The 25,975-nt window shown below is 34.1% G+C and overlaps 1 protein-coding gene across 2 annotated transcripts in view; it reads left to right on the forward strand.

The window, feature by feature from the left end:
* The window catches only part of CTNNA2 (catenin alpha 2), a 990,025-nt gene that overhangs the window by 918,227 nt on the left and 45,823 nt on the right, over nt 1-25,975 (forward strand). For both annotated transcript variants that reach the window (XM_039852490.1, XM_039852491.1), the window contains exons 14-16: nt 4,036-4,149; nt 11,531-11,712; nt 24,834-24,939. In XM_039852490.1, the coding sequence (XP_039708424.1) occupies nt 4,036-4,149; nt 11,531-11,712; nt 24,834-24,939 (402 nt within the window). The remainder of the gene's footprint in view (nt 1-4,035; nt 4,150-11,530; nt 11,713-24,833; nt 24,940-25,975) is intronic.

A 25,975-nucleotide genomic window follows, 5' to 3' on the forward strand; every position in this document is an offset into this window, starting at 1 on the left:
GAGGGATCTGAGTTGGAGAATAACATGATCTGACTTAGATTTTAGAGGGACCACCCTGGCTATACTAGTCAGAATAGAAACTATGGGTCAAGGGCAGAAGCAAGGAGATCAATTAGGATGCCTCTGAAATAATACAAGATAGAGATGCCAATGGCCATCACTACTGAGAAGATTCTGCTCTCTCTTAGCTTTAGGAAATTTTTAATTCTGTCTTCTAGTTTCCATCCCATTCCAGTGGTATAGAGCTCTGTTTGGAAATTCTTCATGCATCACCCAAACTCTTCTGTTGCAGTTGCCAAACTATGTCCTTAACTTTCTGCTCACAATGAAACTCAGACATTTGAGCATTTCCTTTAAATGATACTTAATATGTTTTTCACATGTCATGGTGAAATTATTCTAAATTCTTCAGCCTTTTCTCATTTTGCTTCTCTATAGAAGCTGTTGTAGAGGGTATCGAGCATTTGATTGGAAACCAGAGGCAAGTAGATTGATCCTGTTCTGTAACTGATGTGTGGTTGATCCAGACAAGTCACATGAGCTTCTTAGGCCTCTATAATGGGCACAAGTTAATCTCATAGACTCTTAAAGGGGAGAGTTTTTAAAGGCCAAATACTTTAATTGTGCCATTTTACAGATAAGACTCACTTTCACAATCTAGTAGTTAGATCATAGTAGAACCAGGGAACCAATAATAGACCGAAGTGGTTTTTGATTGTTATAAAAAGGCCTTCCCCAAGAAAACACAGAGCAGAACTGAGGCCTGATCCTCAGTCTTTAGCCTCCAGTCCAGTAAATTAGACATTTTGTTGGTTCCTTTGACCCTATAACGCCATCTAATGATACAGTCTGATTATCTCTGGTCCCATTTGCAAGTTCTCACTATTTTCTCATGTCTCTTTTAATTTGTGGAGGTCCTTGACCAACCAAAAAATAACACCCATACTTTTAAAAATGAATAATTCAAAAAATAACAGCATGAGTAAGAGATAATTAACAAACTGCACATGTACAGAACTATTTATATGGGTAGCTTGGATGGGTCTACTGCATGGTTAAGGCACAAGAAAATATTTTAATTTTATCCATTTGCCTGGTGGTATTTGTGATGATTGAAAGTATGGGCTCTGGAATTCTCAGCTCGCTAGGTGTGATACCTTGGAAAACTTAAGAACTCTGAGCCTATTTAGACATATATAAAATGAGGATTAAATTTATTTCCACCAGTTGTTGTAAGGATTAAATCTGTTAGCTGAATGCCTGGGTCATATCAATGGTAAAATAAATGATTGCTATTATTATTATTGTTATTATTAGGTGTGTATTTTATTATTGAGCACAATAATTATCACTATCACTAATTAATTTAGTTCCCTTTTATTATTTACAAAGCATTTTCATATATATTCGATTCTAGACTCCTTCCTGTGAGGCAGGCAGAACAAGTAGCAATTATTATTTTCATTTTATGAGTGAGGAAGACAGGAGCAGAAACACTTTAAGTGACTTGCCAAAGAGAGACAGCTTATGAGTGGCAGAGTTAAGACAAAAACATTCAGGTCCCCTGGGTCCATATCTAGGTTATTTTCTTTTTTTTCAGTTTTGAACTTTATTTTGGTTCCTGAGCTATAGCCATTTGAGTAAAAACTCATCATTATTGGCCTTATGCTTCTAGGTTGTGTTTGTCATTGATTCATCTACTAAATACACTAATCACTGAAATGTTTGGACACAGTGCTATAGGCACTGTCATATTCTCTTTTTTGTTCCTGTTGAGTGAGGTTTTCCATTTTACTTTTCTCTCTTTTCAAAAACTAATGATGAAAAGTGTGTGCAATCTTGTCATCTCATCTGTCAGCAAAATTTACCAACTTGCTGTAATTGTTCCGCAGTACAGTCCAGAAGAGTGAGGAATAATCAGAGATTGTTGTCTCTTTCCACAATGAAAATGCACCCAGCTATTTGAACCAGGTTTTTCCTACCCCACCCCTGCTTTAATTAATAAAGTATGGGAACAACACTTCTTTTTTTCCTCCTTTCTTTTAATATTCCTATGAAAGAAAATTGAACATCTGTAGATGACTGAGTAAATATTAATAAGGTGGACAGTGAGAGAGAAGGAAAACAGGAGGCATATGCCAAAGCTTGGGAAATTACTAGGTAGAAGGTGATATTGGCATGAAGGACCCCATTTTATGCCTGTCTGACCAATCTCAAGCTTTCATCAATAACCACACCCAATTAATTACACTGAAGTAGCCAAAGAAACCAGCAGAATAAAAATGTACCTTTCGATGGGGAATGAGCAACTACATCATCAGTACTGCTTATGGTCTGTTCCTTCCTTTTGAAAGACAGAGCCCTAGGAGATGACGTTAGTGAGTGCCAAGAGGCAGTTTGTGGGTGACCATCACCTTTCAGGCTAATGACACTTGAGTTGAGAATCTCTCCTGACTGCACTGTTTACCCTTCATATACCATCCTTGCCACTTCCTGAGTTCATTTTCTTAGACTTAACAGATCACGGTAGTTTAGAGTATGTGCATCAAACTACCTGACTTAGAAGGCTTTGAAAAAGATATAACCTCTCATGCCTCAGTTTCCCTATCTGTGAAATGGAGAAAATCATGTCTAAATCATAGGGCTGTTGAGAAAATTGTAGAGTTAGTGTATGTAAAGTACTTAGAGAAAACCAATAGGCACTTGGCAGCACTTAATGCATGTTATCTATTATAATTGTCATTAAAAGTGGGAAGGGTTTTTTTATATCTGGGGTTATAGATTTATTTGTATCTTTCCTCCAATGCTGACTTTATATATTGGACAGGATTTCATCTAACTCTATTCACTTTAAAGCAATTCCATACCTCCAGTTCTTGCCTGATTTTTAATATGAAAAAACAAACAACTACAACAACAAAACAACTTATAAAGAGTAATATGGAGTCAGACACATTTGGGTGTTTGGGTCTAAATGCTAGTTTTGTTATTAGCTACTTCAGAGACATTTGGGCATGCCATTTTTCTTAGAACGCTCTATCACTCAAAATATAGCAGCCTCATCAAAGCAAACATGTATGTGTATAATGGATTTTGCTGGAATTGTGGATTATGATTAGATGATTCAAAAGCCAGGGACACAGAATGCCCAGATCCTGCATTGGCACAGACACCATAAATCTCCAAACTTATTTCGCTGTGCTATACTGAGCTGATTGGGTACTATGTATGAAAGAGTTATTTAATCTTTTGTGGGTACACAGTAATTGGTGACTTTCTTTAAAAAAAAAAAATGTTTAAATGAATTAATATCAAAATCCCAAGTAATAAAAATGGCAGACCTTTTAAAATGCCTATTATGAGTCAGACACTACACAGAGCACATTATTTAATCTTCACAATAATCATATAGATAACTACTGTTATCAACACCAATTGACAGAGTTGAAAGCCAAAACTAAGAGAGGATTTTGCTCATGATCACATAGAGGTACATATTTGAACATTCTTGATTCTAGAGTCTGTAGTTGAAACTTGTGTACCAGATGGCTTAGTGACCACATCAGCTATTTTATCAGGTCTGGCCATTGGCCTAAAGATGATTAATCCTTTTTTACTTATTAAGACTAAAAGAGAGCTGAAATAGAGCAAAAGGGGCATTATAGAAGAAACATAGGTTAAATTTTTGTTATTGATGGTAATTTTCTATCTTAGGATAGATTTGTATGGGTAGGAATAACACACAAATATAATTTTTCTTAAAATTAGAAAACATCATGTAAAGAGTTAGACTTGCTACACTTACAGGTGGCAGTAATAAACAACGTATTTTTGAAAAAGAGATAAATTAGGGAAGCTTGATTTTTCTAACTCCATTCTAGCCAATACCTGCCCACATAACCCCTACATAGAAGCCCCCACAAGCTCTCTTTCCTGGGAGGCTACTTAGTCTTTGCAGTGATGAAACGTATGGGTAGGGGTGAAGGTTAACAATTTAAAATATGCTGATTTTTCTCTTTTCCTATGTATCTTTAGACCCCAGAAGAACTAGAGGATGATTCTGACTTTGAGCAGGAAGATTATGACGTGCGCAGTCGGACAAGTGTTCAGACCGAGGATGACCAGCTCATCGCAGGGCAGAGTGCTCGGGTGGGTAGACATCCAGGACTTTGACTCATTGGACAGAGGCTGTGTTCGGCAAATTGGTTTGAGAGAATTTCCGATTTCCAGGGACTTGAAACCCTAGATTCATGGCTCTGAAATCTTTGCTCTCATCTGGGGTTGTTTTTAGCAACTCATGTTTTATAAAATGGAAATAACCACCACTGCCCCTGATTCCTTTTAACTCAGTTTTTTCTTTGTCACTTGAAACATAGGAGCCACACAAAGCAAACACTTATGTGTATAGTGGATTCGGGTGCGGGGGGATGGGGATTACGATTAGATGGTTCAACAGCCGGAGGACACAGGATGCCCAGATCTTGCATTGGCACAGAGACCATTGTTTTGCTTGAAGTCTCCAAACTTGCTAACAATACAAGAGACAATGACAAATGGAAAATTAGAGTACTGCTTTGTTACTGGCTGGGCTGTCATTGCTCCATACTTTGGCCTAGGGTCTCTAATAAACAAGACCACAACTTTTGAAATTGTTTCAAAGCTATCAGAGTAGAGAGAGAGAACTGTTGCCCCTCCACCCCATACCTACCAATGGCCAAGACAGTAGCCCTAGATCTGGCTGCCATGTTATAGAAAAAACTATAGAGACATAGTAGAAATGTGCCAGTTTAAGGCATGAAGCAGGAAACAAAGAAAGATGACTATTCTGGCTGAAATTTGAATACTCCTGAACACTTTGTGACACTGTCTACCAACACGGGTGTTCCAAAGAGGATCTTGGAATTTGACCAGTCGATTAGCTGTATCTCCTTGAGGGCAGCTGCAGGTAGTTAAGGCAGGTGGCAGGAGATGAAATCCTTGGGAACTGCAAAAGAGGGCAAGGTTCTCCCCACTTTAAGGCTTAATTTCCACAGGGAAGAAACAATCAAATTTTAATATAACTGAGAATTAGATATTCTAGTTTTCTGTTAGGTTTAACTTAAGATTCTCAATAGGAAGTATGAGATTGAGAAAGAGGTAATAATTTAGAATAGAGACTAGGAAACCCCAGAGAGCTGATGCTGGCTTAGGAGTTATGAAAGAAGAGTAAGAAATAACCAACCAGAGGTTAAAATAAAAGGATTCAAGGAAGGCTAAGACTTACGTTGGGTCAAGAAAGTTTTTGTACTTAAACCCCAATTCTCTTTTGTGCTTTATGTCCTGATAGTCTCATCCAATATTTAAATAATCCAGAAGATATGGATGGATATCGATAGGGGAAATATGAGAGCAAAAATCAGACCATTAAAGGATCACTGGCTTTGATTTCAGACAGACTTGGTTTTTAATTCTAAAGAGTAGAATGAGGACTGTGCTCCATTACTTGTTTAATTTCTCTGAGCTTCAGTCCTATCTGTAAAGTGTGAATAATAAACTTACTTTATAGAATTATTTTGAGGTTTTAATTACTTAATATTTGTAAAGTAATGAGGATAATACTTGCCATACATGAAATGCTCAATAAAGGATGACTCTGAAAAATGTTATCCTTAGGAAGAGAAATTTCTTCTGATCACAGGCTAGTGACAGTAGAAAAGCACACAAAAGAGTATGAAGCCTCCTACTTTGAAAAGTCCTTGTAGAGAGTTTTTGGGCGTTTGTTGACATAACACTAAACTAATTCATCAGCCAAGTCATTCATCTTCAAAATTAAGTAAAACAAGCATTTTTCACATCTGTGACAAAGGGCAAGTTTGAGTAATTCATACAAACTTTAATCACTTCAAAATCGATTTGACTGATTGCATCTTAGTATTAATACAGCCCATTAGTCAGTGAGTTGTCTTCTCAAAGACCAAGGCATATTGTACAACCCTTACCGTGCTTTGTAATCACTGTCTTGTCAAAATAGCGTGACTAGTCACATTTTTTACAAGGAAGAACACAGTCCCATTGTACTTCCATTTCATGTAGACATCAAGTAAATTATGGGTGGAAACAAAAGTTAGATGGCACCTGTTTATGTAATCTATTATTTTTTCATCCAATAGATGAAAAGATGATACTCTTTCTTTGAAAAAAATTCTGTTATGAATTATGAACATGGTCCAGGATGGTAAGAACAAAGTATTGCTCTAATCCAGCATTCGCTGATCTGTCTTTGAGATCCATCATGTGGTCTGTGTGATTAACGTGCAGCAGACAGCATTAGTTACTGAGTCAGCCTATTTTAGCCTGTAATTATATGATGACAAATCAGAGACATAGAATTATGGCTGTAAGTTGAAAATCAGAGGGTGCATTGAATTGCTGAGATGACAGATGGTTGAACTTTTGACCAGAGAAGTGTTAACTTGATCAGAATTGTGAAGACGGCAAAAGTTGCCTTTGACAGAGGCAGTTGCTCTTTCCAGCAGCCAGTCCTCCTATGTTAATGGTTTTATTCTGTGTTCTCATTCAGACATTTCTCTCTGAAAATATTAAATTCAAAGGAGGTTAAGGTGAGAGGAAAGCTTCTAGTACGCACTTCAACATTACTCTCAAATTCTGAAGTTAGAGTGTTATTTCCTTTCTGTGTCCCTGTCTACTGCTTCTCTACAACATTTTATGAGAGGGATGGGGATAGAGAGAAAAGGAGAGAGAGAGAAAGAGAATGAGAACAATCATACTCTGGTCTTTTAAAATATAGAAGTGATCAGAGCTTTAGACCTTTAGGTCCTCGACATCTTATAATCTCTTTCTTCCCAGATTAATATAGTTAAAATTAGTCAGCAACAACTCTTGGGCACTTAACCTCAGTGATAGAATATATTATTTGGAGTCATGCAGACCTGATTTTAAATATGGACTTGGCCAAACTATGTGACTTTTGGACATCTTTTTTAACCTCTTCCTGCCTCATCTCTTCATTTATGTATAGAGTGTGCGACCTTGTAATGTCTTTTGGAGAACTGCATAATAAAATGTATCACAGGATTTGTCACATAATGTTAAGTTGATGAAGATGATGAAGATACTTGTAGCATGAGACAGTTATCCATTAGAGGAATGGCCAAATAATTTAACTTGAGAGAGCTGGACGTTTTAGGCAATCATGAAAGTTTTTACTTGAATCAATGGGACAATTACCTCAATTTTCCAATTCACTTCACAGTCTGAAACTGGTAAAAGTCAAAGGACCCACTCCTTAACTTATAGTTATTATCCTTTAAATCCAAGTAAGCAGAAGGTGCATTGAGTTTTAGCACTTTTACTCATTATTCATAAACATTCCTCTACTTGAATCATTGATGTTAGATTCTTGCTCTGTGTTTAAGAAACCAATGCTTGTCAGTTTGGAGGCTCATAGACTTCAAAAGTCATTTTTCTCTTTGAGATTGAAAAAATAATTATATCGAAAGCTCCTTAAGATTTAGATTGAAGAAAAGATTCTGCGTTGAATAGTTGTTGGCTTGTATCCGTGATCTGTACTTTAATAAGTAGAGTTTATAACAATCCCACACACAAAAAAATGGTTGTTCAGAGGAAAGTCTGGGAACCTGGGGTGTGGGTAGGGTAGGAAACTAGATTCAAGTTTCTGATGCCATGAATTTGGGCCCCCAAATCAAAATCTGGAGAGTTGTGCTTGGCTACCATGAACAGAAGCAGCAGAAATTCTCGGACTGCCCCAGGTGATCACATCACACAAACAGAAAAGCTGATTTTTTCCCTTTCCTCTCAGCCATGAAAATAATTTTCCTCATGTTCTCTTAGTTTGAGGGAAGGAACAATTGCATGTTATTTAGTTTATATTCAACTTGATTTCAGTGTAACCAGCCTCTAATTTTTTTTTCTAGCTAGAACGGCTTTAATATGTTAACATTTCAAATTGCTGAGTTACATTGATAAGACCTAATTAAAACTCATTTGTTGAATTTTAATTTGATTAACTTGCAAATTTTGCAGTTTGTGATCTACTGTTTATAGATAACCTTTTTTTAAATTCCAGTTTCAGAAAAGGTCAATTGTGAATTTTTAAAAGCCAAGAGCATTTTAAAAAATTTAAGAAAAGACGTCGGCTCATCGGTAGCTGCATACGCAGAAGCAAATATAACGACAAGTGCTCCCAAGTCACACACCATTAAACGCATTATGCGGGTTGAGCTCCCCTAAAATCAAAATAACACCTTTCTTTGCAAATCTGCTTTGAAGGGGCCAGTTTTTTTTTTATTTATTTTTTCAGAATCGTGCCCTTAAAAATGTTTGTCTGTTCTAGAAACTTCTCTCATACTATGTTGATGCAAAAAGTAGAAAAACATTTAAGCAATCAGAAGATATTTATTGAGTTATTTCACGCAGGATGCTGAGGCCTCTACTCTGAGTTAGCTCAGAGATGTCAGAGGTAGGGCGTTAATAGAAATTAGAAGAGCAAGGCAGTTAATATTCAAATGCTAGACTGCACAGTTGAAACTCAAGTGATACATTTCACAGAGAAGTGTACACCCTTCAGTGTATAAATTAACCCTTTTGGGACGATGAAAAGTTCATTACTTTTCATCTGAGTTTTGAATGTAGAGTCTGGAGGTCTGCTGGGCAGGTTTATAGATTCTTTTAAAGAGAAAGACCCAGTGAATGCTTTACAATGATGCTAGTTAGGACTTGTGAGATCTGAGTAAAACATGATGATCGATTTTGTTTGAAGAGAACAAGTTAATCTAGCATTAGGTCAGTAAACAGAGACGTTTCAGGGAAAAAATGCACAGAATTCAACTTCTGTGAATCCAAGCCTATCTTAAATGCATTGGACTAGGTGCCTTGTTATTAATACAATATTGCATATGTGAATTTATAAGAAATTCATTTATGTATTAACCACCTTTTAAAATAGTTTTTAAAAGTACTTTAATTTTTTTAAAATGTAGTATTTTAAATACTTTAACTATACTATTTGTACCAGTCTGCCTATTTAAATATGGATTGTAATTTGTGTATACTCACAAACAAACTCACACACACATATACATACATCATGCACACACACACTCACATACTATTTATATGTAGTCATATACATGCATTCAGGGAAGTTAGTAGACATGGCTGTTAGTCCAAGGACACTTTTATGTACATTGGACAATGACACCCCTTACCCCGGGCAGATGATATCTCTAAGATGCTCAGCCTGCTGGACAGTGCTTATGATTTTAGTGATACTTGTTCCACTGGGCCAGGACTGCTGTGCAGTGTCGAATCTGCAAACTCATGCATAGTGGACCAGTTGTGCATTATGGTTAAGTACAGTATTAGCTAACCTGGGTTTAAATCCTATTTTTACAGCTTATTAATTATATAATATTGTGAATTTAATTGACTTCTCTGGGTGTTGCTATCATCATTAATAAAATAGGGGTGTTAATCATATTAATTTATAGAATAAGTAGATTAAGTTTTTTGACATATATAAGCCTGTTAGCATAGTACCCTGTATATATGTCTCTACTCAAGGAATCGTGTCAATTTATTTATAGATAGTCACATGGACTCTGGGCCCATCTCTTCTCTTTGATGGCAAATAAGTAATAAGTTAGAGGAGTAGCTAGAAAACTAATACAGAAATGATAAGATAATGTTAACTGTAACCTCTTACATGCTTTTTTGAACAAAACAGTTAACACATTTATTATTTCATTTGCTGTACACTGCAACATTTTGAGGTAATTTTTTTACTATTCTTTTATCTGAAGATGTTAAGGATGTGATCTAGTAGCAATGAGGTCTTAACCCAGGCAGTGACAGAGGCTGGTTGAGTCCAATTTTTCTGAGCTTACAACCACTGATATTTCTATTAGGCATCAGCTACCTCTCCTTCAAACAATTCACTCACATTGGGAGGAGGTTTACAATTAGGAAACAAGCATTTTTTGTGTGTTATTTTACTTGTCTTTTGCAAAAGCTGTAGGTCCCCCAAATCCTGCTCTCTTGATTTCTCTTCTGGAGAATACGTGTATCCCAGACCCAGAGGGATATGAGATGACATTCTTATCCCATGTTCCTTCTGTGAAGCAGGTTGCACATGATTCTGTGAGGATGCAATGAGATTGAGATGATAGCAAACATTTCACCAACGGGCTGCTACATAAATGGCTTTTAACAAATACAGTTGATTCTCCTTATTCGTGGTACTTATGTTCTATAAAGTCACCATGAACATTTAAGTAGTAACTACTGAATCATTGCTCCTACGGGAAATTTAGAGTTAGGTTCCTGAGAGCTGCTAGTCTCAACATTTCCTTCAATCAATAATACATAATCTTGTTTAATGAATTTCTTGTTTAAGGTTTCTGTTTAGATACCTTATTTTATTGTTTTGATTCAATTCCATTAAGTACACACGGCCAGGAACACTCTAACTCATGCCTGGAATGAAGCTTATCTAATACATGTATTTTCTCCATAAGGCACATCACGGTCTTCTTGTGCTTAGGAACACTAGGCAGCACTCCAGAACTATCACCAAAAAAAGTACAAAAATGTAGAAAATGTGGCACTCAATATACCACAGGAAGGACACTTGTTTATGGTATGAGTTCCTCACCAGGGAACCGTATGTCAGATGTCATTTTCTGCAACTCTGTGCATGTCTGTGAATGACTTGAAAGCACCACAGGTATTGATTTGGGCTTGTAAGTAAATTTTAGAGAGTAGGCAAATTTGAAAACAAACAAAAAAAAGAATCTGAAAAATAAGAATCAACTGTACTTCTTTTCTACATTCCCTTACCTAGCAACTACTAGATAGTCAGCCTTTGCTTTCTAATCTTCTATTTTATCCCATTACAATGTCTCTATCTACACACTCATAGGCTCTACAGAGAGCCGTGGTCATCCCAGGATTTCCATAGAAGTGGTAGAGGAAGGCTGTGATAGGTATGCTATCCCCGAAATGCCCTGGATAGAGGTTTTTGTTTGGCATCTATCCATGGACTCCTTCATTATACTCATAGAAAGTATCCCTACCCCACTTGGATGCTCAGATAGTGTTTAAATTCCTCAGTGACAGATTTTTTTTTTCCCTTTTCTGAATATATTTTGGTGTTGAAAGAGGTACATTCTTTCATCTAGTAAAAGTTTCCTGACACCAAATATAAAAATTGTCAAGAATAGATTCTTTTGAGCAAACATATATCATCAAAGCAACATAGAAGTTCTGTTACTGTCAGTGTGCATGGACCTTTGGATCTCTATAATTTTTTGTATGTGGGAGTAGGGGTGGGAATTTGGGGACCTTATTAAATGTTTCTGTTTTGCCTTCCCGGGAATGGAGAAAACCAGAATGGTGGGGCAGCCTATAAATCTTGTCAGGGTCTAGTTTTGCCATTTACTGGAGGCAGAGTCAACCTACTGTCTGTACTTCCTTTGTCACCATTAGTCACACTTTTCTATAACCCACGCAGGCCATCATGGCACAACTACCACAGGAGGAGAAGGCAAAAATAGCTGAGCAGGTGGAGATATTCCACCAAGAGAAAAGCAAGCTGGATGCTGAAGTGGCCAAATGGGACGACAGCGGCAATGACATAATCGTGCTGGCCAAGCAGATGTGTATGATCATGATGGAAATGACAGATTTCACAAGGTGAGGCCCACAGACAGGGAGATGGAAATTTTTTCATTAAACCCATAAGCATAACAGTGTATATTAGCATGTGAAAGCTTGCTGAAAAATTATAATACTACCTAATAGCAAGGTACTGGTATTATAAAATTTACATGTGTAAGTCAAAATGATCTGAACCTAATACTTAGCAGATAGGTCTTTTTTGGTTGGGAACAGATTCATTTTTGTGATTATTATTGTTTTAATTATCTGTACTGTCATAAAATCAAACCCCTGGGGATCGGGTGACTCATTTTTGGTCTGCTCTGTTTTGCAATGTATTTAAATATTATTCTGAAGATAAAGTGAATGATTTATTAATATCCCCTTAGAAAAAATATTTATACATATGTGTGTGCACATATACATGTAATAGGTCTTAATGTTAGCCCATGTTCTAGCATTAATTTCAGCTCATTTTTACTCTTATATTCAAAGAATCCGGTTCAACAATCTGATTCCATAATTTTTTTGCCTATTATAATTTGGCCTCTAATCTGATTCCATAATTTTGACTGGTTAATTAAAAATTGTATATATTTTATTCCCTTTTGCTTTGAGCAGTGCTTTTAATAATTAAGTGACCAGTCATAATTTTGTCAGGAACCTTTTCTTTATCTGGGTTTTTTTAATGGCTTTTTTTGCCATTGTATTTTAGTCTCCTCTTTAAAGGAAGGTAACATTTCTGTCCTTCCTACCGCACAGAGATCAAGCCAAGGCAAAGCAAAGTTCAGTGAAAAGATCCCTGGATTTTGATTCTGAATACCAGGTGATTTTGGTATTACTGTCTTTATTTTTTGCAAAATAGGGAAATAAATACTTCTCTTATAAACTTTACAGAAGAGTTTTAAATTCCAAAGAGGTAATGTGTCTGTAAATTATACTTCCATGCAAATAAAAGCTAACATTGTAGATTTTTTTTTCCTGGAAACAAGACACATATAAACACACATGAGCAAACATGTTTTCATGTTTCCTCATGGTATATGTTATGTAAGATATATGGCAATGTCAAACATCACCTATGGCTGACATTTTTTTAATGATTGTTGAATGCTTCTAATAAGAAAAGTCTGCAATTGATTATCAGTTACGATAAAATATGGAATATCTCTGTTTCATCCCCCTTACCCTTTGCCTCTGACCAGTATGAACTACTGACATTGGTTGGCCCTTTCTCCGAATATTTTTAAATTGTTTTTCAATTCACTGGAATGATTTTACTATTATGAGGGTGACCTTTGAGACTTTTAAATGTCATTGCATTCATTAGAAGCTCAAATTTGTAAATTTAGTCTTAGCTTCACAGATTTATTTCACACAGACGCACACGCGCACACACATACACACAATAACAGTGGGAAAAAATAGTCTGAGCTATTATTTAAGCCTAAATTTCCTACAAATCATGCTATCATGGCAGCTTGCTTTTCAAGGCCTGCGACGACTTAATTTACTTGCTTTCAACATTGTATTAGTACTTTATCTGATGGATATTATACAAGCCATTAATAGCATCACTTGAACAAATATTCTCATTAGTTTAAAGTGAATAATGATTCAAGTCATGTTGCTAGTTTAGATCAGGAAAACACTTTATACTAATCTACAACATACATATTAGTGGTCAAGGAAGAGATATTTGAGATCTTGTTAGATGTTAAATAAGACAGATTTTCTATTAGTCAAAGTATAGTTTTAAAAGTGAAAAGAAGGCCACTTCAATTTCCTAGGGATTTCATACAATAATTTTTTGCTAATTTGAATAATGAAATGTCTGGAATGCTACTGATGATCATTTTTCTCACTGCCTGATGAGTAGTTTTGTGGCCATTTGAGAGGGTAAAGGGAGGAGTAAGTAAGTAATGACCAGAGAAAAGGTGTGAATTGGAAATGGGACACTCAAAGCTGAGGTTTTGCTGCTGCCTTCATCTGCAGAGCCTCTTCCTTTACAAAGAGGTAGCTGACTTGAGCCTTTCTTTGTGGACTCTCACCTAAGTTCACTGCACTTGGTCACATGCATTATTATTATTGCCCTTGAATTTTCCGCTTGAAGGAAAAATAATTTCAGTTCTATGCCTCTAATAACTCTTATGTACTATTATGTCTTATTTAAAGGAATTGGGACTTGGCTACCCTTCTCAAATCATATGTTTAAATGGCATTTGGATGCAAAAATACTCTTGCATTTATTATCTTGTTATTTTATTCTTAGTAGCTCAGTTATTAATTTGATTCAGTAATCTCAATGATATCCACACCATTATTATTAAAATTGGAGAGGTTCTGCCTCATTATTTGTGTAATAACTTCTTCATGGAGGATAAAATTGATTATGCCTCATGTCTTTTTTCCTGTTCAGTTCTTGACTTCCATCTCATGGGCAATGGCAGAAGCACTGTCATGCATAGGGCGATCCATAATTCTCATGTCATTTGGGGAAATAAACAGCGCATGCTAGTGTTGTGTTCCAATAACAAAAGGTGTGGAGATGGCAGCAGCTCAGGAAAGAAACCCACGTTTAATTATACAGCAAGGGACAAAGCTGTCTTTTGAGAATAACCATAAGTTCTGATCTTGAAAAGAACAGAGTCAAGCGAAGAAAAAACTTTTAGAGACCACTCAACTGTAAAATACTGAGTAGTGGCCTCAAACATCATGTGATCGCCTCACTTCTCTCAAACTGTATTCTTGCTTTAGTTCAGACACTCAGTACCTCAGCCTAGGTATCGCTTAACTGGTATTTCAGTTCCAATTCTTTACTAGGTCCACACATCTGGTTATTAAAGTGCAATCATTCAGCTCCCTTTGCACCAACACTTTCACTAGCTCCTCTTTTCATAGAATAAAATAAAAATCTTGAATTTGCTCTCTACAGTATACATTTATGGACCCTTAGACTTCTTTATCAATTTTGTACATATCTGTACTTCAGCTTCAAGGCCCTGATATAAATGTTACTTCCTTAAATAGTTCAAATCATGCCCCTGCACTCACAATTGATTCCTCATAATCCCCAGATTTATTCGACTTTTTCAACTATGCTGTCTTTATACTGCTTCAGCTGATTTGTGAAAGTGATATTTCCCAAGCATGTTTTATGGAATCCTGGTTCTGAAAAGAGGTTTCTATGATTCAGTGCATTTGCAAACACACTCCTTACATACTGTAATTATTACAGAGTCATGTTATATACTGACAAGTTAGAGGTATTGAGAGAGCTATAGCAAATAAACCTTTTGAACTTGGTTTAACTCAGAATTTAAGAATTCTGTGTATCAAGTACATTGTACTAACACATTGATTTTTCACATTAATACCTATTACCTTTTCATGAAATAAATATGAATTGTCAGTCAGTTGTAGATAGTGGTGATATAATAATAGTTTTCCATGACTTTTTGTGTGTGTGTGTGGTATTTACTACCTTCTGGAAGAGCTTCCAAATATTGACCCTTGTATAAGTATCACCTATTACCAAGAGGCAGAAGTTACACAAATCTATATATTAGAGCCAATTCTACAGCTTGATGTTCTTTCCAATAAAACAAAAAAACATGTTCCGGATGGAACAATATGATGGTTTCCATATTTAAGACCACACGATTCCTCAAAGCAACTTTTAAAACACCCAAAACAGAGAATCTGGTCTATGGTAGAAAAACACAGAAGGTGTAAGCCAGTATTTTGAGATGGAGCTACAGCCATTGGGCCATTCCCTTTATCAACATTGTCTTCCACTGAAAGGAAGACTCAAACTTTTGAACTTGTCTTTTCTGGGCCTGATATGTATGTGCGTATTGATGACGGCTGGATGGATGGATGGATGATAAATAGATTTTTTTCTATTGGCCATTTTTTTTGTTTGTTTTTGTGCCTACTTCACATTATTCAGATGACTGTGGATCATTTAGACTTGTGCTGTTCAGTAGAGTAGCCACTAGCCACATGTTTAAATTGGTTTTTATTATGGTAAAAAATATATGCATTAAATTTACCATTTTAACCATTTTAAATATACTGTTCTGTGGCACTAAGTACATTCATATTGCTGTGCAACTGTCACCACCATCCATAGCTAGAAAATTTTCTTATTTTCCAAGAAAAACTTTGTACCACTGAATGTTAAATCCCCATTCCACTCTCCACTCAGCCCCTGGAAACCACCCTTCTTTTCATCTGCGAATTCGACTACTTTAAGTATCTCATAGAAGTGGAAACATATAGTATTTGTCTTTTTGTGACTGGCTTATTTTATTTAGTATAATGTTCTCAAGGTTTAACCATATCATAGCTTGTGTCAGACTTTAATTCCTTTTTAAGGCTAATATTTCATTGTATATGTATATATCATATTTTGTTTTTCCATTCATTTATTGTGGACACTTGAATTGAGTATACATTTTGGCTTTTGTGAATAATGCTGTGGTGAACATGGGTGTTTAAATATCTCTTTGAGATCCCGCTTTCAATCCTTTGGAGTATATACCCAGAACTGGAATTGTTAGTCATATGGTAATTGCATGTTTCCTTTTTTAGGAACCACAATAATGTTTTCCATAGTAGTTGCACCATTTTACCTTCTCATACAGTGCACAAAGGTCCCAACTTTCTCAAATACTCGTCAACAGTTCTTATTTTTTGCTTTTTTAAAAAAAATTTTTGTTTGTTTTTTATAGTAGCCATCTTAATAAGTGTGAGACGGTATCCCATTGATTTGCATTTCTTTAATGATTAGTGATGTTGAACATCTTTTCATCTGCTGATTGCCACTGTATATTTTCTTTGGAGTAATGTCTATTCAAGTCCTTTGCTCATTTTTTAAATCAAGTTGATTGAGTTTTAATGTTGAATTGTAGGAGTTTTTATGTGTTCTAGACATTAATCTCATGTCAGATATATGATTTGCAGATATTTTTTCCAATTTTGTAGGTTGCCTTTTTACTCTATTGTGTCTTTTGATGCACAGAAGTTTTTAAATTTTTGATATGGTCAAATTTATCTACTTTTTTTTATTGGCTCTGTTCTTGGTGTCATATCTAAGACATCATTGCCAAGTCTAATGTTATGAAACTTTTCCCTTATATTTTCTTCTGAGATATTTATAATTTAGTTCTTGTGTTAAGGCCTTTTATCCATTTCAAGTTAAATTTTGTATATGGTATAAGGATCTTACTTCATTCTTTTGCATGTAGTATCCAGCTTTCCCAATTTCGTTTATTGAAAACGCTATCCTTTTCTTGTTAAATAGTCATGACATTCTTGTTGAAAGTTATTTCACTATGTGCATGAGGGTTTATTTCTGGTCTCTATTTTGTTCCATTGGTTTATAGGTCTGTCCTTATGCCAGTAGTACACTCTTGATTACCATAGCTTTGTAATAAGACTTGAAATCAAGGAGTGTGAGGCCTCTAATTTAGTTCTTTTTCAAGATTGTTTTGGCTGTTCGGGCTGTCTTGAGAATCCATATGAAGTTTAGGATAGATTTTTCTATTTTGGCAAATAAAAAAAAATGCCATTGGGATATTTATAGAAGTTGCGTTGATTGTTTTGGATAGTATTGAGATCTTAGTAATATTAGATTTTCTAATCCATGTACACCATGGGGTGCCTTTCCATTTATTTGTGTGTTAATTTCTTTCAGCAACATTATGTAGTTTTCAGTATACAAGTCTTTTGCCTCCTTGGTTAAGTTTATTCCTAAGTACTTCATCTTCTTTAACGCTATTTCAAATGGGATTGCTTTCTTAATTTCTCTTTCAATAGTTCTTTGTTAGTATATAGAAATACACCTGATTTTCATATGAGAATCTTTAGGGTTCTCTACATAGAAGATCATGTTGTAAGTAAACAAAGATTATTTTACTTATTCTTTTCCAATCTGGATGCCTTTTATTTCCTTTTCTTACTTAATTTTTCTAGGACTTCTAGTACTATGTTGAGTAGAAGTGGCAAAAGTGACATCTTTGTTCCTGATCTTAGAAGAAAAACTTTCAGTCTTTGACCATCAAGTATGATGTTAGTTCCAGATTTAGATGTAATTTAGATGTATTTAAGATGAAATAAAATTGGAAAATTGTTTGACAATTTCTTTTAAAACCAGAAATAGATTTATTATAGGACCCAGTAATTTTATTCTTGGACATTTATCCCAGAGAAATGAAAATTTACCTTTACCCAAAAACCTGTACTCAAATATTTATACCAGGTTTATTTGTAATAGAAATTACCCAAATATCCTTCATTTGGATAAATGGTACTTGTGATACATCTATACCATAGAACACTACTCAGCAATAAATAGATACAGTAACTTGGATGAACCCCAAGGAAAATATGCTGAGTGAAAAATACCTGTCTCAGATGGTGCATACTGTATAATTCCATTTAGATAACATTCTTGAAATTAAAATATATAGAGAGAGAGAGATTGAGAACAGGTTAGTGATTATCATCTAAGAGTTATTTAGGGATAATTACCATTACAGATGGGATGGGTGATACTGGGTTAATACAAGAGAACCTTGTGTTCTGTGCCTCAATTGTGGTAGTAATGAAATGAAGTTACACATGTGATATAATTGCCTATAACTTACACACATACACACACAGTACATGCATGACTGCTGGATTTTACTAATGTCAGTTTCCTGATTATGTGATTGTACTAACTTATGCAAGATGTTAGCATTGGGGAAGATTGGATTAAGGTTGCATCTATCTATCTATATTATCTATCTATCTATCTATCTATCTATCTATCTATCTATCTATCATCTATCTATCATCTATCTATCTAATCTTTTCAAATTCCTGGGAATTTATAAATACTTCAAAATGCAAAATTGAAAATAGAAGAAAAAATTGAATAAATCAAATTCAGTTCTTTAGTCACACGAACCAAATTTTAAGTGTTGTGTAGTCATATATGATTAGGGGCTACTATATTGGACAGTGCAGAATTATAGAACATGTCCATCATTACAAAAATTCCCTTGAACAGCACTGCTATAGACACTCTGATGTCTGAAAGAGTTTTAAAATTCACTCCCAGTCTATGCAATGATAACATTAAAAAAATGCCACCTTTGCTACATAAGCCGAATTCAGAGTCTTCTCTTTTAAAAATACTAGCTATTACTCCACAGTTATTACCCAGCTACTATTAAGGACAGCTATACAACCTGGCACATAAGCAGAAGAAAATGAGTAATTTTAATCCCCCACCCCCCATAATGACACAGCTATCTTTCTATCTCCCTTTTCTCTTCTGTTTATGATATGGGGAAAGTGGGTCATGTCACTGATTCTATATTCAAATAAATCTGGGCCCTGAAACTTTCTTAGAAGCTTCTTGCATGATGCTAAGAACCATATACTAGAAATACAAGATTTTCCAGATTATGCAAAGAATTTTCTTAATTCAGTCTCATGAGGCAACAAGGGTATACATGGCATTAACTATACACTTCAATACTTATATCTAAACTCTTCTATTTGACAGTTGAAATTTTTCTTGTATTATTTTTCTGTGTAGTTATAATTCTGTTTTCATTTTTACATTTTACTTTTATTTGATTTTTATATATATTGTGAGATGATCACCAGAATAAGTCTAGTTAATATCCATCACCATACGTAGTTATAAATTATTTTCTTGTGATGAAAACTTTTAAGATCTACTCTCTTAGCAACTTTAAAATATACGATACAACATAATTAATCCCCATGACTTGTTTTATAGCTGGGAGTTTGTACTTTTTAACTTCCTTTTCTCATTTCACTAAACTCTTTCTTTGCCTTAGGTTACCAGTCTGTGCTCTGTATCCATAAGCTTGTTTTTTTGTTTGTTTGTTTTTTTGATGGGGGGGGTGTATTTTTGTTTGTTTGTTTTTTAGATTCCACATGTAAATGAAATCATATGATGTTTTGTTCCATTGCCTGACTTATTTTACTTAGCATAATACCCTCAAGGTCCATCCATTTGTTGTCACAAATGGTAAGACTTCATTTTTTATGGCTGTATAATATTTCATTATACACACACACACACACACACACATTTTTTTTATCCACTCATTCATCGATGGATATTTAGGTTGCTTCCATATCTTGGTTATTATAAATAATGCTGCAGTATTCATTGGGGTACAGATACATTTTTGAGTGTTTTCTATTTCTTTTGATAAATACCCAGAAGTAGAACTGCTGGATCACATGACAGTTCAATTTTTAATTTTTTTTAGGAAACTTCATGCTGTTTTCCATAGTTTCTGCACCAATTTACATTTCCATCAACAATGGGGTTTCCTTTTCTCCACGTCCTTGCCAACAGTTGTTATTTCTTGTCTTTTTATAATACCCAATCTAACAGATGTGAGGTGATATCTCATTGGAGTTTCAATATTCATTTCCCTGATGATTAGTGATGTTGTGCACCTTTACACCTACCTGTTGACCATGTGTCTTTTTTAGAAAAAAAAATGTCTATTAAAATCCTTGCTCATTTTTAAAATGCATTATTTGCTTTTTTGCTATTGAGTTGTCATGATTCTTTATATATTTTGGATATGAACCTCTTATCAGATATATGATTTGCAAATATTTTCTCTTATTTGTAGGTTGCCTTTTCATTTTGTTGGTGTGTCTTATTTTTTTGTTTGTTTTGCTATGCAGAAGCTTTTTAGTTAGATGTCATTCCACTTGTTATTTTTGCTATTGTTGCCTTTGGTTTTGATGTCAAATCGAAAAGATAATCATCAAAGCCAAGGAGATTGCCACCTATATTCTAGGACTTTTATGATTTCAGGTCCTATGTTGAAGTCTTTGATTCAGTATGAGTTGATTATATGTTATAAGGTAGTGGTTTCAATCTATTGAACACAACTGTCCAGTTTTTCTAGCACCATTTATTGAAGAGATTGTCTTTTCCCCATTGGATATTCTTGGCTGCTTTCTTGTAAATTAATTGGCCATATATGCATGGATTTATATTTACATTTTGAAATAATACATGTATTCATGAAGAATTTAAAAATGTGCAAAATTTAAACATAACGAAGACCCTGGAAATAAGAATTCACTTTTCAATAAATGGTTCAGGAACAGTTAGTTACTGTTATGGGAAAATAAGGTACGAGTGCAGTTTCTATTTCACCTTATATACAAAAAAATAAAATCCAGGTGAATTTAAATCTAAATATGAGAAAGAAACCTTTAATTTTAAGAAAAAAATGGGAAGAATACGTTTATGAACTTGGGGAAAGGAATAACTTCCTTTCCCCCAGCTTTATTGAGATATAATTGACATACAACGCTGTGTAAGCATAAAGTATACAATGTGTTGATTTGAGATACATATATATGGCAAAATGATTACCACTATAGCATTAGCTAACACCTTCAGCAAGGAAGAACTTCTTAATGATTATGCAAAAAGAACAAACTCTAGTAGAAATAATTGAATCATTTGACCACAATAAGATTAAAATTGATATTTTAAAAAACTAATAAAAGTAAGCATACAGGCTAAGACTGGAAGAAGTAACTTGAAATATGAATAACAAAAGATCAGAATCCAAAATACCTAAAGAGCATAAAAAAGCAATTTAGATAAAAACAAACAAGTCAATAGAAAATTGTGCAAAAGACGAATAAACAACTCAGAGAAAACATATGAATGATTCATAATAATTATCAATAAACGATATAGATTTGGCATCCTTGTGATCATGGAAATTAAAATTCAAATTTTTTATATCCATCAGATTGACAGAAAAATAAGTAAATAAAATTTAAGTTATGAAATATATACAGTAGAGAAGTGCATACAAATAAATGTATAGCTTAAATAGTATCATAAAATAATCTATGTCACCCAGCTCCTGACACCTCCCATATTACCTCTTCCAGATCACAATACCCTTCCTTTCAACTGGGTGTAACTACTACCTTGACTTTTGGCAGTGGTCTGCTGATTTTCTAGGTGGTAAAAAAGCCCTCACTTATGTAGCACTTGCTAATTTCCAAGGACTAAGTACTCCCCTCCTGCAGATTTCAAGCTACCAACATGTCAACTGACTCACCGAGTTCCTAAAAATTTAACAGTCAGCTCTTATGAGCATATATACAAATCTATTCCAGCACTAAAATGCCACATCCCTACTTCTTTGCTTTTTTTCTTTTTCTTTTTCTTCCTTTTGTAAATGAAAATTTTACTGTCTAAATAATAATCCTTAAAGTTTGTATTAGCTGCTTCTGACAATATCAATATTACTTACTTTTATTAGTTACTTAATGAATTGTTTTTGAAGTCTTTCTTACTTTCCTATGTTTTGGAAGGGTTTAGCATTGGGATTATCTTCTTTTGAAAGATTTTATGAATTCCTCTGAGAAACCATCTGGATTTACTGATTTTTTTGACCAACTTTCTCTCTGACAGCCATATTTCTTCCATGGAAACTGGGCTCCAGATTTTTTAATATCTCCTTTCTGGTCAGTGTTGGTAAATTATGTTTTCCTAGAAAGTTATTTTACCCATATCTCAAATTTGTTCACATGTATTTAAGAAAAGTAGTTTTATGATACTTTTAATTCTGTTTTCTAAGGTTATTTCACTCTTACCTTTTTTTACATGTGAATATTTGTTTTCTTCTATTTTTCCTAATAGCAATGTAAGTATATTTTCATCAACTTTGCATTCATATTTTAAGGCCTCTAGTTCTAGATTTATTTATTTCCGATATTTTATTATTTTCTACTCATTAATCTCGTAATTTTTATTACTTTCTATTTATTCTTTCTAAATTTTGAGTAAGAGAAAGTTTCTGTTATTTCTTGCATATTAATGTCTGTAGTTAAGGCTGTTTCCGCCCCCCACCACCCTCTGAGATCACTACTTTAGTCGTTCTCAAAAGAATGTAAGATACATAGCAAAAAAAGAGTACTAAATTGTAATTCAGGACACAGAGGGTCCAGTCCTAATTTTCTCTCTATTATTCTCTCTGTAGTATCATCGTGGGCATGTACTTAGCCTTCCTCTTTGGGCTTCAGTTTCTTCAAGTAGAAAATAAGGAAATATTTGACATTCTTAAAATTTTTATTTTGTTTTCTGGTTTTGTGAAATACATCTTTACTACAAGCTTGCAACTCCGATAATTTGAATTAAGTCTACGATGTGAACTCTAAAGTTCTTTAATAAAGTGAGCCTATGAACTGTAGTTCTCCAATGTAATCACAAAAGACATGCTTCTCTAGTCTCTCTTTGGCTACAAGATGGGAACCTGAGCCTCAAGCAAATTCAGTTCTCTTTAAATGTTCTTAGTACATTTTGTCAGAATCAATCAACTGATGAAGGTTATCATGTAAGGTTCATGAAGAAGTGTTTTTCCCAAATCCTTGGAAATTCTTGAAGTAAACAAACACATGATTATTAATAATGAATAATCAAGCAGATTGCAGCTGTGTGTGAATGTGCTAAGATGAAAGCAAAAAGTAACAACAATGTTGTGTCAGAATAAAACTGCAAAAAATAAAAAGATTTTTTAAGGTCTAAAAGTTACAGAGAAATAGATAATAATGAGAATATTAAACATCGATGGATTCCACTTCTAAATGTTTTTTAAAAAATGTAAAACAAAAACAAGGAAAAGTTTAAAGATAATAAAAAAATAGCATTAGAGAATGGAAGCCAGATTATCACAGGATCTTTAACTCATCCATATTATATAAAATTCACATGTGAAATCCCTGTACATATTTAAATATCTAAATAGTGAATGAAAAAAATCAGTGTTCTTTATGGAAAAGTTAATGTTATCACAGCAAAATGAAGTATCTTAAATTTTAAATTCCCTATGTGTGTGTTTAAGCTTTGACATGAACACAATATATTTTACTTTTAGCTACTAATGTAAAAACATCTCAGAAAAGAAATTAGGAAAGAAACTGAACAAAATACCCTTCATTTACATTAATTTTCTGAAGCCATTTTAAATCTTATATTTTATAAAATGTTATTATGTAATAATGACAATCATTGCCCACACGATATAACCTTATGCGTTCCAAATAAACCAATTCCGAATAGATTTTTGTATCTTATCACATTTCTAACTGAAAGAATGTAATTTTGCAGCCTTAAAAAAAATGCATTGGTTTTTAGATGCACAGTATAAGTAGCAAAAATGCTTTTAAAAAGATAAATATATTTAACCTATTATTTTATTTATCTCTCAAGAAAAAGAAACAAAAATTATATACTATGTTTTATTTAAAGGTTTATGATGTAACATAGTTTTCTTTTCCTTTATAACAAATATTTAAAAGACATGTACTATTAAACAGTTAGCCTAATTGAAAACCTGGTGTGAAAATATTAGGACAGTGGTTTGGAAGCATAAAGATATCTACTGTCACACAGTGTTTTGTATGTTCCCTCATAGATCATTACCAAGAGCATACAAGCCAATGAGAGTAAAAGCTGAACAGAATTCTGAAATACTGGCCAAACCATCCCCATTATATATAAGAGACAATTGCTTCTCAAAGTACCAAAGTGGACTTAAAAATATAACAATATTACTAGACATGATATGAAAGACAATGCATGTGCATTTATTTTGGCTAGACCCTGATTTAAATTTAGAATTTATCACTATGGCTCGTGTAAACTTAAAGGAGTTAATCATTTTAGTCTACTTTTCTCTTCTCTAAAATGAGAATGATAAAACCTGCTTGCTAGGGTTTTTATGAAGGCAAATGAGGTAGTGCATATAATAAAGAAACATGGTAAAGATTTCAGTATTAAATTCCCATTATCTTTGTGGCGATCATCCTTTTTAATGGAATTCTGCTTAAAATGTGTAAATTAACGTAAAGAATAAAATGTGGGCATGAGCATCGAAATAGAGAAAAATAAAGATGAATGGAAGTAAAAGGGATTATTCACATGTAGGTTGAAGTGAACCAAGAAAACATTCAAAATTCTTCTGACATGGCTAGAGCCAAATATAAAGCAGAGCCCTGAACAAACAATATGGTAAGTTTGTCTATTTGCTGTCATAAGTAGATTTCTAATTACGTTGTATATGTTATTTCAGAGGCAAAGGCCCATTGAAAAATACATCTGATGTCATTAATGCCGCCAAGAAAATTGCCGAAGCAGGTTCTCGAATGGACAAATTAGCCCGTGCTGTGGCTGATCAGGTAATGTAAGAGGGAAGAGCAGAATCATTAATTAGCTCTTGGGTTCTGTAATGGGTATGCACCACATAAAATGCCTCTGAGGAATGAATTGTAGAGAATCATTAACATTTAATAAACGGGACTCTAACTCTGCTAAGACTAAGCTGATGAAGAAGGTGATTTCAGTTCAGGAGGGACTCCTAAGGCCTGTGACCAAAATTCCATGAGAAAGAAGAGCAGTCAGTACGTAGGAGACAACACTCAAAAAGAGTCATGGATTATCTTTGCTGTTCTAATTCAGAAATTTAATCACACTAAATAAGGGAGAGAGAAAAATAACTCTACATCTTTTTATTTAATATTCATCTCACTGTAATAATGCTCTTCATAAATCATAAAATTTATGCAGAGTATAAATGCGATTAATCCACATACTCAAGAATCTCTAGATTTCAACTTTATTTTCATCCAGACTGAAAGGCATCAGAGATTAATGAAATTCTCAGAATATCTTTTATGCTTTTAGACTGAACTAACATACGGGTTAAAATAGTTCTCAATTTCACCTTGAATGTTTGATTTTATTTCCACACTTTTCATTTTATTTGGCTTGAATTAGAACTCTAAGATCCTGTTCTAAATATGTCTTGTTACAATAATGTTCCATTTCTTGTAAGGGCATTTTAGTCAATAGACTTTTCCAGATAACTAATGCTTATTCCTTTAAACAACAGAAGTTTACAGTTTGAACGATTTTAAAAGAAAAATGTTTTAAAATATAAAATTCTGAAATAGGAAATATTGTATAAACTATTGTTTATGTGGAGTCAACATTATAAATGTGAATTTGCTTACTAGACTATGATACAATAATGCTCTCTGGAGACATTGAAAGATATAGGATTGCTTTCTCCTCCATGGATGGGCCCTAGTTTCCTATGGTTTTAGAGTTGATTATTATAGTTTTCCTCCCTCATTACTTAATATGAAGCTGTTTCTCTAAACACTGTCTTCAATATTCCAGATTCTAGAATACTTCAAGAAAAATCCATTATTA

The sequence above is a fragment of the Pteropus medius genome, unplaced genomic scaffold, assembly GCF_902729225.1.
Source record: "Pteropus medius unplaced genomic scaffold, Ma_sr-lr_union100, whole genome shotgun sequence".
NCBI lineage: Eukaryota > Metazoa > Chordata > Mammalia > Chiroptera > Pteropodidae > Pteropus > Pteropus medius.